The 16,295-nt window shown below is 42.1% G+C and overlaps 1 protein-coding gene across 4 annotated transcripts in view; it reads right to left on the bottom strand.

The window, feature by feature from the left end:
- The window catches only part of DIAPH2 (diaphanous related formin 2), an 878,028-nt gene extending 868,087 nt beyond the window's left edge, over positions 1 to 9,941 (bottom strand). For all 4 annotated transcript variants that reach the window (XM_061179189.1, XM_061179191.1, XM_061179192.1 and 1 more), the window contains exon 1: positions 9,564 to 9,941. In XM_061179189.1, coding sequence (XP_061035172.1) covers positions 9,564 to 9,698 — 135 coding nt within the window. In that variant the 5' untranslated portion in view covers positions 9,699 to 9,941. The remainder of the gene's footprint in view (positions 1 to 9,563) is intronic.
- Between the last annotated feature and the right edge of the window lie 6,354 nt (positions 9,942 to 16,295).

Raw genomic sequence — 16,295 nt, 5'->3', positions numbered from 1 at the left:
CAGAGAAAGTAATCAACGTATTGAACCTGTAGCCTAGATCTTCAAAGACACAGCCCTCTACACTTGAGGGCTGCAATCATTCACAAGCAGGTTTAGGACAACATAGTACATACATGGACACCTTATACTGTTTTTTCCGAATCAATGACAAATGGAAAACACCTATGGTAAATGAGACATTAAACTAAGTTCTGTGCTTTGCTGAATTTCTCATCTGGTGTGAGAATAAAATCCAACTGGTCTTAATTTCAGTAGCTAGCCCGTATGGCACCTCTGTGTGAACTAGGAAAAGTGGTCCCCGGAAGTCACATTCCTGTGACTAGGCAAATGATTTGGTAAGTGATGTGACCTCTGTGGTCTCACACCGTGAGCAGGGCCCAACCATACACAGCGGCCCTGGTCTCGATTACACATTTAAGTTCAAAATGTCAGTGTGCAGTCTACACAAGGTCTTGCTTTCTCCACATAGAATCTTCCTTAAGCAGCTTCAGCCAGCATAATATGCTATTAAGCCTTTGAGATTTTATCAGTGATTGATCTCGAAGCACATAAAACACCACCTCCAGAGTTGTCCCTCCCTCGACCAAACCAAAACGTGAAAAACGCCACCTGTCCAGCCCCAACAATTATCACTCATCTCCTGTTTTGAGGAAAAATCACCCACCTGATTGGGTCAGTAAATGGTTAGCTTAGAAGTTGCAGGGTGGAGATGGGTTGCCAGCCGAAAGCTACCTGAGTCCACAAAGCTCAAGAAATTATATGCTTATTGCTGCGCAGCACAACAACAGCACTAAATTGCTGTCTGGAAAGTAGTGGTTACACAATTTCTTTGGTAAATCTGTGTGGAGTGTAGGCCTTTTGCCCAAGTCGATTTCTCATACTTACCCACTCCACCCATCCCCAGCTCTATCACCTCATTAGTGTAGCCTGTTTTTTCAATTTTAACCCCACAAATGTCTAAATAAGGAAACTTAATAGTTCAGACTTCTTTGTAAAGCTTTGCTCACCCAATTATCCACGTGCGGCAACTTAGAGTGTATTAAAAAGGCTAAAAAACACAGACACTTCAAGTACCAAATTGGCCTGTGTATGGAAATTGAAACTAGAGCTAGTAACATAAACTTAGTTTTATGCGAGTTACATGAACCCTTTATCGACAGAACTCAAGAAGACGGTCCTTTGCCCAACTGTCTACAATTTCCCTGGGACGGAAATTCTTGCACATAACCCCACTCCACTTCACAAATTGCAAAATGAAGAATGAGTGATTACCCAATTAGTGAGTGGAGCCAGAAGTCTTAATTTGGTCTCTTTTCTCAGCACATAGTAGCTGTTCTAAGGAGCCTCTCCACACTTGTACAGTCAAACTTTCCAGATAGTTCTACAGAATTAAAGACACAAGTGAACTTAACTGGAGCTGATACTTTATGATAGCACTTTATGTGGAGCAACTTTGAACGACATTTTACCATTAATATAAAGCTGTATTTGTTTAAAGAGCTCGATGACATGTACATTAATTAGGCACACATGAGATTAAAAATCTGTTTTTTGAGGCAATTGGGGGTATTTGATTATGAATTGAGTGTTAAATGATACCAAGGAATATGTTAATTTTTAAAGATGTGACAAAGTCAGTAATTTTTATAGAGATGCACACTGAAGTATGCAGGAGCAAAATGACGATATCTGGGATTTGCATTAAAGTACTTTAGCAAGGAAAAAAATAAAGGATGGATGAAGCAAATGTTGAAAATCAAAATAACTACTCTACATAGTTAATGGTAATAATACCCAATGGTGGTTCATTATACTATCCTGTCTACGTTTTAGTATGTTGAAATTTTTCATACCTTTTATTAAAAAAGCCTTATTAACTAGCCCATATTATAACTAAAGTGAAAACTCTATTTTAGCTCTTTTATTGATACTTTTAGCTAGGGGAAAGACCAACAAATTAAAAGTAGATAAAAGTTCCTCATAATTTTGAGCAGATCTTTACAAAAAAGCATGTGGATATCTATCACAGAAGAACAAATAGACTTTTTTTTTTTAAGGATTTTACCCAACATCTTTTCTCCCTTGGATGAACACCAGGATTGCCAGGTGATTGAATCAATAGCGTTTGCGAAATCATTCATTCCTAATGAAGTCGTAGATTCCTACCTAGGCCTGCCTGAATAGCCAGCTGAGAAACTCCTCACTTGCACTAGGCACCACGACATAGAGCCCTAGCAGACGGAGAGACTAGAGGCCGATTTGCTGTTCTGTATCTGGTAGCAATGTAGCTGACTCTCTCGCTAAAGCAATACAGCAAAACCTTCATTAAACCAAAGCCTGTGTAAGTGGTGATTAGTAAGATTTTGCTTTCTACATTCTTTCATGAGAAAGGCACCAATACCCTTTTCCCAGGCCAACTCACATAAAGCAAGCAAGGATCAGGATTCAGCTGAATGTCTGTTCAAGCTACAGCCCAAGTAAATCATTTAGACTGAAACGGATTCAGCCTGATCAGGTAAATAAGTTTTAAATTAGTGTGAATTGATTTCTTTCTACTACATTCATAATAAATAGCTATGTGAAAATGTATCTCAGCCTCCCTTTACATGCATCATTTTTGAGCTGTCTTCCACTTGAGTATCTTCTATAAGATGCCCACTTGGATATCAAGTATATAACTGTATTTCAAGTCATCTGTCCATCATCTTAGTTTCTTCAGTCATGAGACAAAAGAAAATATCAAACAGCCAAAATCTGACAGAAGGAATTGGTCTCTTCTGCATGGCAGACGGAATATAGGACCAGGAGAAAGTTGGGTCTTCAATAATCATCCCTACGGTGCTACTGATATCCAGTGCTATTTAGTCAAATGTGCTGATTCATGTAAATTAGCATATATTATGTATGTACTATTTTCAGAGCATCCTGTTATTTACAGTGTTCTTTGAGACCAGGTTGGAAAAGAATATGATTTTACTTCAATGACATGTTGCTACTGCCAGAGCTCTTGACACTCAGAATGAAATCTAGGTGGATTACAATGATAATTGTTCCAAAAAGGAACAAAAAAAGAGATTGAATAATTTTTCACTTTCAGAGTGCCTGAAGCATAATGACTCAGCGCTATAGCTAACTTTGACAAGAGAACTAAGAACTTTTAAACTTATCTCTAGGTCAGACTCCTTAACACATCAGTGACTCAGTTTTCTTATTTGTACAACAGCAGTAAGCTGCCTGACAAGACAGAATTGTCATAGGTATCTAGTGAAGCTTTCTTAACAGAAATTTTAAATGCCTCAAATTGATACATGGAAAGAAAAGGATAGCCTGATTCTTTTTAAAAAAAATTACAGTGAAAAAAAAAGTTAAACTTACATCTTGTATTCATTAAACAGAAAGAATTATTAGCAGAAGGACAGAATGTATAATCTTTCAAATGGACAAATGGAATTGGAGAGAGAATAAGCAATCAATCAGCACGCAGCCATATTATGGCACTTTGTACAATAATAATCTTAGAACTATCAAATTGCAAGAAAGCCATTAAACTATCCAACCACAATACATTTGATTCAGGTAATGCAAGGGGTTAACAATAATGCTCTATATTTGCATAGCAATATAGAATTTCCTATATGCTTTCTCATTCATTACTGTGTTTTATCTAAACCACCTTGTAAAGCAAATCAGGAAAGCATTTATCGCTGACTGGTAGATGTTAATCAAGGGCTCAAACCTCTGGTATTAAACGGCTCATCAGAGATCACAAGCAACTAAAAGATAGAATAAATACTGGAACCCAGGTCCTTTGGTCCTCCATTCAGTATTCTTTAGCCAATAATCTGATATCTCCTATTAATACCAATAAAATGTTACTTGGGTCATCATCAGTTGTTTTTTTTTTTAATTTTTATGGGAGTATAGTTGATTTACAAGGTTGTGTTAGTTTCTGCTGTACAGCAAAGTGAATCAGTTATACATATACATATATACATATATCCACTCTTCTTTAGATTCTTGTCCCATATAGGTCATTACAGAGTATTGAGAAGAGTTCCCTGTGCTATACAGTAGGTTCTTATTAGTTATCTATTTTACATATAATACTGTGTATATGTCAATCTCTATCTCCCAATTTATCCCGCCTTCCCCCACTTCCCCCTTTCCCCCATGGTAACCAAAAGTTTGTTTTCTACATCTCTGACTCTATTTCTGTTTTGTAAATACGTTCATTTGTACCATTTTTTTTTGATACTGGTTCCCCACATGGAAGTTCAGGCTGTGACATCACAAGAACCCAACCAAACAAACGAGGCAAGTAAGGGATGAGATCGTCCAGCCAAGAAGTTTCTCGACTTTCAAAATTAGAGAAAGGACACAGAAGAATGTACAGATAGGTTCATTTGATGGAGCATATATTCTAAGAGAAAAAATGGCACATTTCTTTTTCAAAAAGCCTCTTTTCAACAATTTACACTCTCAAAATGTCTGGCCTATAGGGAAAGACTTCCCAGCTAAAACTCATTTGTTGAGTAGCTCTGCACGCCAGCACCGGTCTGCAAGGTTTTCAAGAATAGGCATAGGGCTTCCCTGGTGGCGCAGTGGTTGAGAATCTGCCTGCCAATGCAGGGGACACGGGTTCGAGCCCTGGTCTGGGAAGATCCCACATGCCGCAGAGCAACTAGGCCCGTGAGCCACAATTACTGAGCCTGTGCGTCTGGAGCCTGTGCTCCGCAACAAGAGAGGCCGCGATAGTGAGAGGCCCGCGCACCGCGATGAAGAGTGGCCCCCGCTTGCCGCAACTAGAGAAAGCCCTCGCACAGAAACGAAGACCCAACACAGCCAAAAATAAATTAATTAATTAATTAATTAAAATGAATAATGCTTTAAAAAAAAAGAATAGGCATAAAGCAGGACCCTTGCCCAGAAGCACTTTAAAATCTTTTGTAGGTATGAGATCAGCATATAACATTCAGACCCACGATAGGAATTCAGAATAAGGAAGAGCCTTTCAGTAAGCTGAAGTTTAATGGAAGAATGAGAGAATTATGAGGCACCAGCTGAACTGTGAGAGGCGGGTTAGATTTATAAAGGAGAAATATGGCGGACATTTCCAATTTGGTGAAGATGTTCAGGGTGGGTAGCAGGAAGGAGAGGCAATGGATCGGCAGGAGGAAACTGAGATGTAGAGAAATATGCCGAGTAAATGGATGAGCTAGGAAATGGATGAGTGCATGCACTGCAATTGGAATCCAGGTCTCTAACCCTAAACATCGAACTCTTATGCCATTCTGCCCCTCCTAACTGGTCTTCCAGCCTCCATTCTGGCATCCCTGTCCAAGAAATTCTCCACCGTTTTAAGTTTCTTTCTGAAATACAATTCTGATCAGCTCAGTCTCCTCCTTACATTTCTTCAATGACTTAGTATGGCTTTCAGAAAGAAGCTGAAACTCTAACATGGCATACAAATACCCATCATGACCTGGACTCAGTCTCTTTTCTAACAGGTCTACCATATGGAACCTTTGTTTCAGCCACTACCATCTATCCACAGCTTCTTTACTGGACATGCTACCATGTCTCTCTACCTTTGTATTCATTGTTCTTTCACCCTTAAATGCCTTTCCCTCCCCTTCTTCAATTAATGCCTTATTCTTCAAGCCTTGGTGCAAATGTCACCTACTATGGTAAGCCTTTCCTTACCACAATTAAGCATCCAATTAGATTCAGATGCCTCTCCACGTTTCTATTATCACCCTGCTAATACATATTCCCATTGTTCCTTATCACACCACTCTGTAGTCATTAATTAACTTCCCTGTCTCCCTCACTAGACAATGGCACCTTTGTATCACCAATCTTCGGAATAATGCCTAGAACATAGTACGTGCTCAGTAAGTGTTTGTGTCATACAGGAACACACTGTGCTCAGCCTTTATCAATTAAAATCAAAACATGATTTATCCAACTAAAAACAAATAACCAAATACTCAGGAAGTTATGTAAGAACCAGAACATTAACTTCCGTTATTCCAAGTTACTAATGTGACTCTACTATCTAAACAACCAAAGGCTTCAGGAATTATACAGAAACACAAAGTCAAAACGCAAAAACATCAAAGAATGTTAAGCCACTCTACACCATGGTATGTGTGTGAGGACTGCTGGTTCTACCTTAACACTAGCCTCTCTTAATGGTTAAGTCACTGCCTTAAATACGTGGGATTTAGGATGTCCCCTTCATGACACTTCTAGAGCTCTCTGTACTACTTGAGTTGACAAAATACATTCCATGGTTGACATCAAATTACTAATTAAGATTCATGCTGTTTGATGACATGCTACAATCTGGGCCTAACCAGATAGTTACATAAAATACAAAGCTCTATTACTAAGGCATTATCCAAACTGTGATGAGTCCAAAACAAGGTTGCCTTCATTAAAAAGAACCAAAATAAAAGGGTCATTATGAGGATGCACAGATGAAGAAAATGGAAGTAAGCTTTGTCAAATTGATTTAATTAATCTCAAGCAGAAGTCGTTAAGAGTCCTGAAATGTCGCTCTGAAAAAATTCTAATACCCATCAAAAGGTTGAGGATATAAATGAAAGTAGTTCCTCTCTATAGAAAACATGCCTTCCTTCTCCAGTTTCCCAGAACAATGAGAAACTAAATGAAAACAACTGAATCACAAGCCTTATACTGTACGCATCCACTATACCATAGCTATCACTTTAAATTTTCTATGCAGTAAAAACTTTCATTTTAGCTAATACTATATAGATGTGTGTAATTAACCGCTTACTCCCAGACGCACTATCTTCAATATCTACCACTCACGTGGTCAGTGTTATTTCCCTTCTCCCTTGTCGGTGACCTCCTCCTCTCCCCAGTCTCTTCAAGTGGAATCAACTGGCATTTCCTTTACTCTCTCTCTGGTAACCCAAAAGTTCTTATTCTTCTATAGGAGACATATGCCTTTGAGAAACTGATGAAAACTATGGGGCCCAGAAAACTGAATGTACCTACATACACTCAAATTTTTTCATATGATTTCAGTTTAAGAACCCTTATCCCCCATAATCACCTACACAAATAATTTCTACTACCATATGGCTCTCTTTTACAATCCCCCACAACTCCTTTACACACACACACACAAACACAATTAAGGACTACTACAGTGGTTAACAACATAATACTCAAAATAATAAAATTTAGTCTAGGTAAAGCTTTATTTTACCAGCAATATTTTAAGAATCCCAGATGAACTCCTCTCTACATGGCCTTAGAACATGTTGAGCACTTCAATAAGACAACTCAAAATAAGGACTAAGGCATTTATTTTAAAAGTTTACCAAGTCTTATTATTTGGTCAACTTTCTTGCCTTAAAATGTGCTGAAATGTCTTCCTAAATTTATGTTTATAAACTCTGACATATCTGCTTGTAAAATCATGTAAGGCTCAAAAATTATTTTGAGTACAAAAGCAAGTTCCCATTGATATTCACAAACTCTTGGATTCAAATACTTGTTCTACTATATCAAGCTATACTCAACACCAAATAGTGTTAGCTAGGAACTGAAAGTGATACCATCTCATAACTATCTAGTTACCTTGTCAAAGCATAAAAGATGAAACAGGACAAATGACCAAAAGGATGGGAAGAATAGAATCAAGGTGTTATTACTAACAGACAGAGATAAGTGCTTTCTCTTGAGCTCACACATCCTAAAAGTGGAAGGCTCTTGCTAGATGTACCAAACTCTTTGTGGAAACTATCAGTTCGCTTTTACTTTTGCTTAAACTTTTAATCACTGTTTAAACCAGTTTTGTACTGGATCCAAAAAGAAAAAAGAAAGAAAGAAACATGATCACTCTTTTACCGCAAACATAAAATTTCAACATCAGGATTTTCAAATACATTAAACTTTGGTAATACACTCACAAAACTTTTCTAAGTATTATAATAGGGGCACCCATTAACCCCATTAACCCCCTGCCAGTATAGACAATTCACTAAGAGCTTGTGACTCAGTTCCTTCACTTGTAAATACTTGGGGGGAGGGGAGATAAGAGGACACATCAAGTAATTCTTAATTTGCCTCAAGTTAGGGTGGAATTGATGAGACTTTAGACTGGTTGTTTTATTCTACCCCACTAGGTCCCTTTCCACATAATGGAAGGCTACATATTTCCTGTAACGATAACACTTCGGTCACTCTTTTCCAATCTGGACAGTTCATAATTGAAAGGCAAACAGCAGGCAAGGGAGAGAAGCACAACAGGTACATACCAAATGGCCAGATACCCTAAGAAAAGGCTTTAGTTATACGTCACTGCCTCCTTCCTTATTATAATCAAGTTGCTGGTTAAAACAGAAAACTAGATACGCAACATGGGGCTTGTGCTCCAGACCTAAACGAAGAACCTTCAGACAGAAGGAGTATTTGCTGAATTTGTGCTGGAAAACCATATCCCCTCTGCCACCCAAATTAGAAAGTTTATTGATAAACGTCTGCCTAATATTTGCCAGGGTTGGCAAAAATAGTCTTTGGCCAATATACTGTAAGAATTTGACCAGTTTTTAAGTTTCACTATTATTAAACCATTTTCCTATAAGCTGAAGGGGAAAAAAAAAAAAGAGGAACCGTTTTAACTGATGAGTTGAAGACACTCCAGTATTTCTCAATCTAATACCAGGCCCCATAGATTTCATTCCTCTGCACATGAAGTCAGTGGCAGGAAATGGACTGCTCCCACTGGTGCACACACTCTCAGGACGGGGAGATTTGTGCAGTCTGCCTACTGCTTTTGAGCGTTCTTAATCAACTAACTGCACGTACTGGACGACTCTGACGATTACACACACGACAGTTGGTGGTACCTCACCCCGCCTCTAACTCCCACGCTCCCCCCACTCTTCCAAAGAAATGTTTCTTGGAAGAGCACATGGAGAGGCAAGGGGAAAAAAAGCATGTAGGCGCCTCTTCCTTCGATATCTGGTCAAGTAGAAAGACTGGGGGCCTACGTTGTGTGTTTTTTGTTGTTGTTTTGGGGATTTTTTGTTTGGTTGGTTAATTGGTTGTTTTGGGGTTTTTTTGTAAGTCTGTGGGTGGGCTCCCAAGTAGTGGGACTGAAAAAAAAGAGCTAGGTTCCGCTGCCCGAACCCTAAGCTTTAAGAGGCAAAAACCCAGCAACTGACAAGGGTGGGAGGGGAATGGAATCGCGCAAAGAAGGTTCGCGCCCACAAGTTAGACAAACAACAGCCCCTACCCGGTACTCGGGGTCTCCCCAAGTTGGGGTGGGGCCTTTCTCCTTCCCGCACCGCCTCCCGGGCTGCCAAGAGGGAGAAAGGGGTTAAGTGGAGAAGGGGGTGCTCTTCCGCCCCCACGCCGTCTCCGCGCCTCGGCGTGGCCGCTGCTTTAGCGGCTCCCGGAGTTGCACAGCGAGGTCGCGGTCACCCTTGGGAGGGGGCCCCGGGTCCCCCCGTGTTCAACGGCAGGAGGACCCCGGGGCTCTCGCTGTCCCCAAGGCCGGCGGGGGCTGCGGGAGCACTCACCAATTTAGGTTTGTTTTTCGTTTCCTCTTCGTTGGCGGCCCGGTTCCCCGCGCTCCGCTTGTTGCTTCGGCCCCCACCGGGTTCCTCGCCGCAGCCTCCGGCGCCCGACGCCGCCGCCGCCCCGGGCTGCTCCATCTTTCTCCGGCCCTGTCACCTGTGCCCTGGAACCCCACCTCTCCTCCACTGAGGAAGCCCCTCGGGGCGGTCCCGCTGCCCCGGGTGGATTCGGCAGCACCTCCTCCTGGGAGGGGGAGAGAGTAGGTCTGCCGAGTTCACGTCCCCGGGGCTCCCGACGCGACAAGCCGTTGCCACTACTCTGCGCTGGGGCAAGCCCTGCCCCCGAGCGGCTGCAATTACCACGGTCGCCGCCGCCGCCGCCCTCAGGGTGGTGTTTAGGGTGGAGGGAAAGTAGGTGCCTATCTCTTTAAGAGGGCCTCCGCACACGTGATTCATCAAAGTGCCCGCAGTCCGCCGCCCGGGCGCGGAAAGCTGCTTCCTACTCCCGCTGCCGAGCCGGCCGGGCTACTGAGCATGCCCGGCGCGGCGACAGCTGCCAAACGAGAGGATTTAAGCTGCGGTTAAGCACTGATTTCCCTTCCTAGGGGCCTAGCGTGAAATGGGAGGGAACTAGCCAAGAGAGAGGAGGTGTAGCCCATTTTAGAGATGGGGACACTGAGGCCCGGCAGGATTCACGTGTGAGTTTCACCTGAGTCTCCGCTTCCACTCTTGTAGGCCAGAGCACCTTCCCCGGCTGGCCGAGGCCTCGCCGGGGGTGTGGTTGTGTTCCACTCCGTGGGAGGGGTTGATTGGCAAGGCAACTAGCATCCTGTAGGAAAACCGCCACGGGGAGCGCTGATTAATTGCCTAGACAGACTGTACGGGTGAAAGTAGAAGGAGTGGGTGCTTTCTGTTGCCATGATTGCGTTGCGACCAAAGAAATACAGTCGTTCCTTTATTCCCAGGCTGCGGGGTAGTAGAAGCAGCAGACGCCCACTGCTTAATCCCGAGGGGGTGTAAGGCTCTTTAGCCAAAGCACCTATGGAGAGCTAACAATTGGATTGAGTGCTATTTTCAGTTTCCTGAGCTACTTTAGGTTTACAGTTGTTGTGGGGAGCGAATAAGATCTTGTGTGTCAAAGCTTTGTTAAAAATGTAAATCTCTAGACAAATGCTAGGTGATTTGGTGCAGCAGCAGCAACAGGGCACCGCTGGTATTCGTAATCTTTCGTCCTGCAGTTGTCAGGAAGAGGCCCACGCCGCTTTAAAAATTAAGTTCACATTGAGAACATTAGCGGGGCCGGGCAGAACTTGAATGAACCACCATCATACAATCTAGAGAAGCTACCTGAAATGTAAATTTAGATCCCAGGTCTATAAACATGCTCATGTGCCTGTTATTCAGATATCTTCAGGCTATGACCCTTTTGCCCTTCTCCCCTTCAACCTAAATTCTGCTATGCTGAAGCTAATATGTTTATGAACATATTTTTTGAGTGCATTAGGATAAATTTGGCCATGCTGTAGGTGTGATGAGGCAATTAACTTGGAAAGTAGAATAAAAAGAATGTTAGACATCTGAAAGCAGCTTTAATCCTGGCTTTGCCATTGTCATTAACTTTCTTTTTAATCATGCAGGTGGTAAACTACCCAAGGACAGCAGAGAAGAGGGAATACATGCTCCCAGACAGGGTGGGCAAGGAGCCCTAAGGTAAATTTGCTTTGTTGAAGTTCCTGTTTGACTTAAAATTTGATGTATATTCTGAATTTAACTCACTATACACACACACACACACACACACACACTCACGAGTGATTTGAATTACTTAAATGCCCCCCCCTCCTGAAAAATGGCATAGAAGTGGATGCTGCAGTAAGATGTGACCTGGTGATCCACTGCTTTCACGTAATTCCTGTTTGAGAGATGTGGGTGTGAGCCATAGCTGAGTATCCCCCAAGCTCAAATGTTGCTTAATAATCTGCCCAGTAGATCTTTATTGAGCTCCTAAGAGTATACCAGGTGATATCCAGAGTGCTGTGGGTTAGGAGGATGAAGCTCACAGTCCTGCCCTTTAGAACCTCCTAGTCTACTGGGAGAGACCAGTTGTTAATGACTGCACTTCATTGCAACAGATAGGAACAGGGAGCCCACGGAGCACATGAGGGGGGTCACCACCGGAGTGCCAGAGACTCTGGGACACCTTACCAAAGAGGATGATGTTTGAGCTGAGTCTTAAGGGTCTAACTGAAGACAGTAAGTATTTGTTGACAGCGTACTAAGTGTTAGATACCCTCCTAGGCATTGAGGGTCCAGTGGGGAACAAGACGGATGTGGCTTGCTCTTGTGGAACTTTCTGGCTATCGGGAAGGATATTAAACAAAAAAGTATTGAGCAATTACAAGGCAAAAAAGGAGAGTGAAGAGCATCCCAGGCAAAGGAAATGACCATAGCATGTGCAGAGACTCTGTGGTTAAGAAATTGGAGGGCTTTCCCTGGTGGCGCAGTGGTTGAGAATCTGCCTGCCAATGCAGGGGACACGGCTTCGAGCCCTGGTCTGGGAAGATCCCACATGCCGCGGAGCAACTAGGCCCGTGAGCCACAATTACTGAGCCTGCGCGTCTGGAGCCTGTGCTCCGCAACAAGAGAGGCCGCGACAGTGAGAGGCCCGCGCACCGCGATGAAGAGTGGCCCCCGCTTGCCACAACTAGAGAAAGCCCTCGCACAGAAACGAAGAGCCAACACAGCCATAAGTAAATAAATAAATAAATAAATAAATTTTTTTTTAAAAAAAAGAAAGAAATTGGAGGTGACGGATAGGGGCTGCTCTTGGCAAGAGAAGAAGCAGAACAGATGAGCAGCTTCCAGATCATGAAGGTCCCCACTTGTAGATCTCATTGGTCTGGTTTTAAAAGCGGTGAAGGTGTTGTAATACAAGTGACTTCTGTTTTGAGTGTGTGAATATTTGAAAATGGATCAACATTATTTTGAGTGTAAGGCTGGGTTTCACCATCCTCAGGCCAGGTGAAACTACATTTGAAGTCAAATGAGAGGTACATGTAAAAGATGCATAATCTGTACTGCAAAAAGTGAGAAAGTTTGTCCCTGAGATGGCTTACATTTGACTTTATTGTGGTTATCTCAGCCCCATCTTAATTCTGGCTGTTTTCTTTTCAGCATTTTGTTCCAGTTAATGTAAACAGTCATTACAAACAAACAAACAAACCCCCTTCCTTCAAATATCAGGGCCTCTCTTGGAAGCTAACACACAAAAGGAGCCACTGGTCCCCTGCAAGGACACTTTGTCCACTGATTATGAACCAGGCACCTCACCAAGTGCAGTCCTAGGGCTGATCCCACTACATTTCTTTATTTTTACCTTCCTGGGACACACAAATAGGCCGCTGGATGGAGAGACATCTTTTCTCTGATGCTGCAGAAAGAAGAAGGCTACTACCATCAGTTGGGACTTCAAAAGTATGTGTTAGACCCGCTGACCTTGTAGTCTCTCCCTCTGGCCTCTCATGAGTTTAGCACCCGGTTAACATTAAAAGCCAGCCCTGGGAAAAAAGAAAGATAAAAGGCTGCTAGGCTCTTTCTTCAAACTGATCTTAGAGCCATCCATTACCCCAGAGGTTTCTTTTTATTTTTTCAATTGGGATATAGTTGTTTTACTATGTTGTGCTAGTTTCTACTGTACAGCTAAGTGAAGCAGAGTTCCCTGTGCTATACAGCAGGTTCTCATTAGTTATCTATTTTATACATAGTAGTGTGTATATGTTAGTCTCAATCTCCCAATTCATCCTGATGATCCTTACTAGTATCACTCTGGCTTTCTGTGTCTCCCTTCTGCTATGTGTTCTCATCTAAACAATCTGGGCCATTAAGAGACATTAAAGCCAACATGGATTAGACAAAAGTAAGAAATAAGCACCTCCAAGGTTATGGAAAAATATTTATGAATGAAAGGTTGCCTGAGAATAAACAAGTATTTATTAAGCACATACTACATGGGCAACACCAAACTAGATGTCGTGCGAATAAAAAAGTACCAGATGTTCTGCTCTAAAGGCGTATATGTCTTCCTGAAGAATCTCCTGTTCTGCAAAATTGCACACTAAAAATAACAGGGCTTCTGGGGAAAACGTGGTTAGGGAAGGTCACTTAAACCCAATGCAAATTTGTAATCAGAGCACTAATGTAAACAATAACCATCCCAATAAAAACACTCAGGAGGTTGAATCTCCACTGGCATCTGCACCCAGCATCACAGCCATCAATGCTTGGTAGCCCTTCACGCTTCCTCTTTCCCCAATGTGAATCCTCAAGGGCATTTACTTTTAATAGATGCCATTTTCATCAGAATTAAAAATCTAACTGAGGAGTAACCAACTTTTTAGAATCACACGGTGAAAGGTCTTCACAGCTTCATTATCAGTACTCACAGCTTCACCAGCTAGTTTAATGTGATGGGAAATTTAGAGGTTGTTGAAATCACTAAACCAGTCATAAAAAAGGGGCAGTTTTGTGCAGGATTCTTTTTTTCTGAAAGTCTTCATATTGTGAAGGCTTCTCTTTAATTGTGAGAAAGCTGGCTCCTGATCACGTCAAAACTTAAAGTGCTAAAACACTTCACATGTGAACCAGCTGGCCTTCCACCTAATTTTAGTGACACCATTCTCCTATTTACCAATCACTAATGTGCTATTTGTGGTACACAAACCCTTGTAATGGAACAGAGTGTAAAATATAAATTCTTTGCCATCAAAGGTATAAAATCTGCTTGAGAAAACAAACAAGGAAACGAATGTGTGGAACAGTAAGAGCAAATTGGCTGCCTAATTCGGAGGTCCTGACTCGAAATTCCGGATAATGTGGTGAAGGGGTGAGATTTGTCAGGCCTCGAATAGATGAAGAAGTTTTCAAGGAGAACTTGAACTGCCAAGGGCTGAAGCAGAAATCATACTTGAATAGCCAAAGCAAAGAAAGGAAGTAAGGAAAAGACAACATATGGAATGGCCTGGAAACAATACTGACCAATAATGTAGAGGGGCCAGTGGGGCTTGAGTAGAATGGTGAGAACATAGATGTTGAATAATAGTAGGAAACATGGTTCTCCCCATAGCGTTTGCCCAGTATGTAAACAGATTTAAATATAAGACATAATAGTAGTGACTGATAAGGATATTTAACAGGAATGTTATAAAATAAAGGAATATTTTAAGGAGCTGGTCTGGCAGTGGTATGCAGCATAACTGGACACTGATTCTCAAACTTATTTTTCTCTCAGTGCAGAATTTTTTTTCCCCCAAACAAAACCTTTACAGAAGCTCAGTATGTACGACAGATACAAATCTAGCTGACCTGTTGGAAGTTACTGTGGGAATGGAGATTGCAGTCCTCACGACCGCTTGGCTTCTCTCTTATCCTCTGAGGCGACCCTTTGAGGCACCAGTGCTGAACTCTAGCTAAAACTAGATAGAGTCTTGCTGGATAAAGTCGTGAGGATCGGAACTAGAGTAGCCCCAGAGGAAATAAAGAGAAAGGAACGAATCCAAGAGATGTTTAAAGGAACACACTGTTCCTCTCCACAGATTACATACAGGAAACAAAGGGAATGAAAAAGTAAACAAGAATTACTAAAACGTTGGCCCAAGGCAATAAAAACCTAGTAGTAAACTGGGAGATAGTATCTTAACAGGTACTTGTCAGTTGGCAGGCAGAGCCAGACCAAGGAGCCTGATACCCAGACATTAAAGAGACTCGTTAGGGCAGAACAGGAAAGCGAACAAGGTTCCTGTAGTCACCAACAGAAAGAGTCTGGAAACGCTGGTAAAGCAGAAGGGTTGTGTAACAGTAGGCAAGAAGGCAGACAGCTAAACTCTGGAAGTCTAACGATGGATGTCCTGTCAGGCAGGCAGAGAATAGAATCCAGTCTGGTGGCAGGTACTAGGCAGAGAATGAAGCAAGCAGTACGTAGTAGGAATCCAGTCAGGGGGTTTGGGATTAAGAAACAAACGCACAATCCCTTAAGAGGTCTGGCAAAACAGTGCTAAACAAGGCAGTGCACCAAGCCTAAATGAATCGGCATGTCAGGTGAAGTCCACGAGAAAAGGCAGAGACAGGCGAATAAAAATGGCACCCAAGAGACCCAGTTACTTCAACTGGTCTGTGAGATCTAAGTAGGACCGGAAGCAATAGGCCCACTGGATGCTAAGCCACCAAACTACTGAAATACTGCTCCTTAAATCCTCTCTGACTAGGAGCAGGATTGGTCCCAGTAGAAGAAAAGTGGACAACAAGAAAAGGCCTGGAAACAGTAATGACCAATAATGGTCACTTACCTGGAGGTAAAGGTTAATGTGTTGAGTTGTGATGATTACAGGGTTTGGTGCAGCTAAGACATAGCCCCACAAAAATTAGTCCAAGAGATAATAGTGCCAATGTCTCCTTTTGGGGAAAATGTTGAGACTGCTAGAGACTGAGAATTCCCAGATTCGTGCTATCTATGGTTTTATACAGTATGCTGAAAAGCAACCCTTTGAATTTTATCTGGAAAATATGCTTCTAACAAAGAACAGACTTCCTGTTCTACATTAACCAAAGCCCCCAGAGTGCTTTTCAAGAGTGGCTTAACAGATCATAAATGGCAATTGTCCAATCTATAAGTTACTAGGACATAAATGTAGTAATAAACAGTGAGAGAAAAACGTTCGGTTTGCTTGCTAAATTATGTGG

The sequence above is a fragment of the Eubalaena glacialis genome, chromosome X (genome assembly GCF_028564815.1).
Source record: "Eubalaena glacialis isolate mEubGla1 chromosome X, mEubGla1.1.hap2.+ XY, whole genome shotgun sequence".
NCBI classification, from domain to species: Eukaryota; Metazoa; Chordata; class Mammalia; order Artiodactyla; family Balaenidae; genus Eubalaena; species Eubalaena glacialis.
This window is presented reverse-complemented; position numbering and strand designations above follow the sequence as displayed.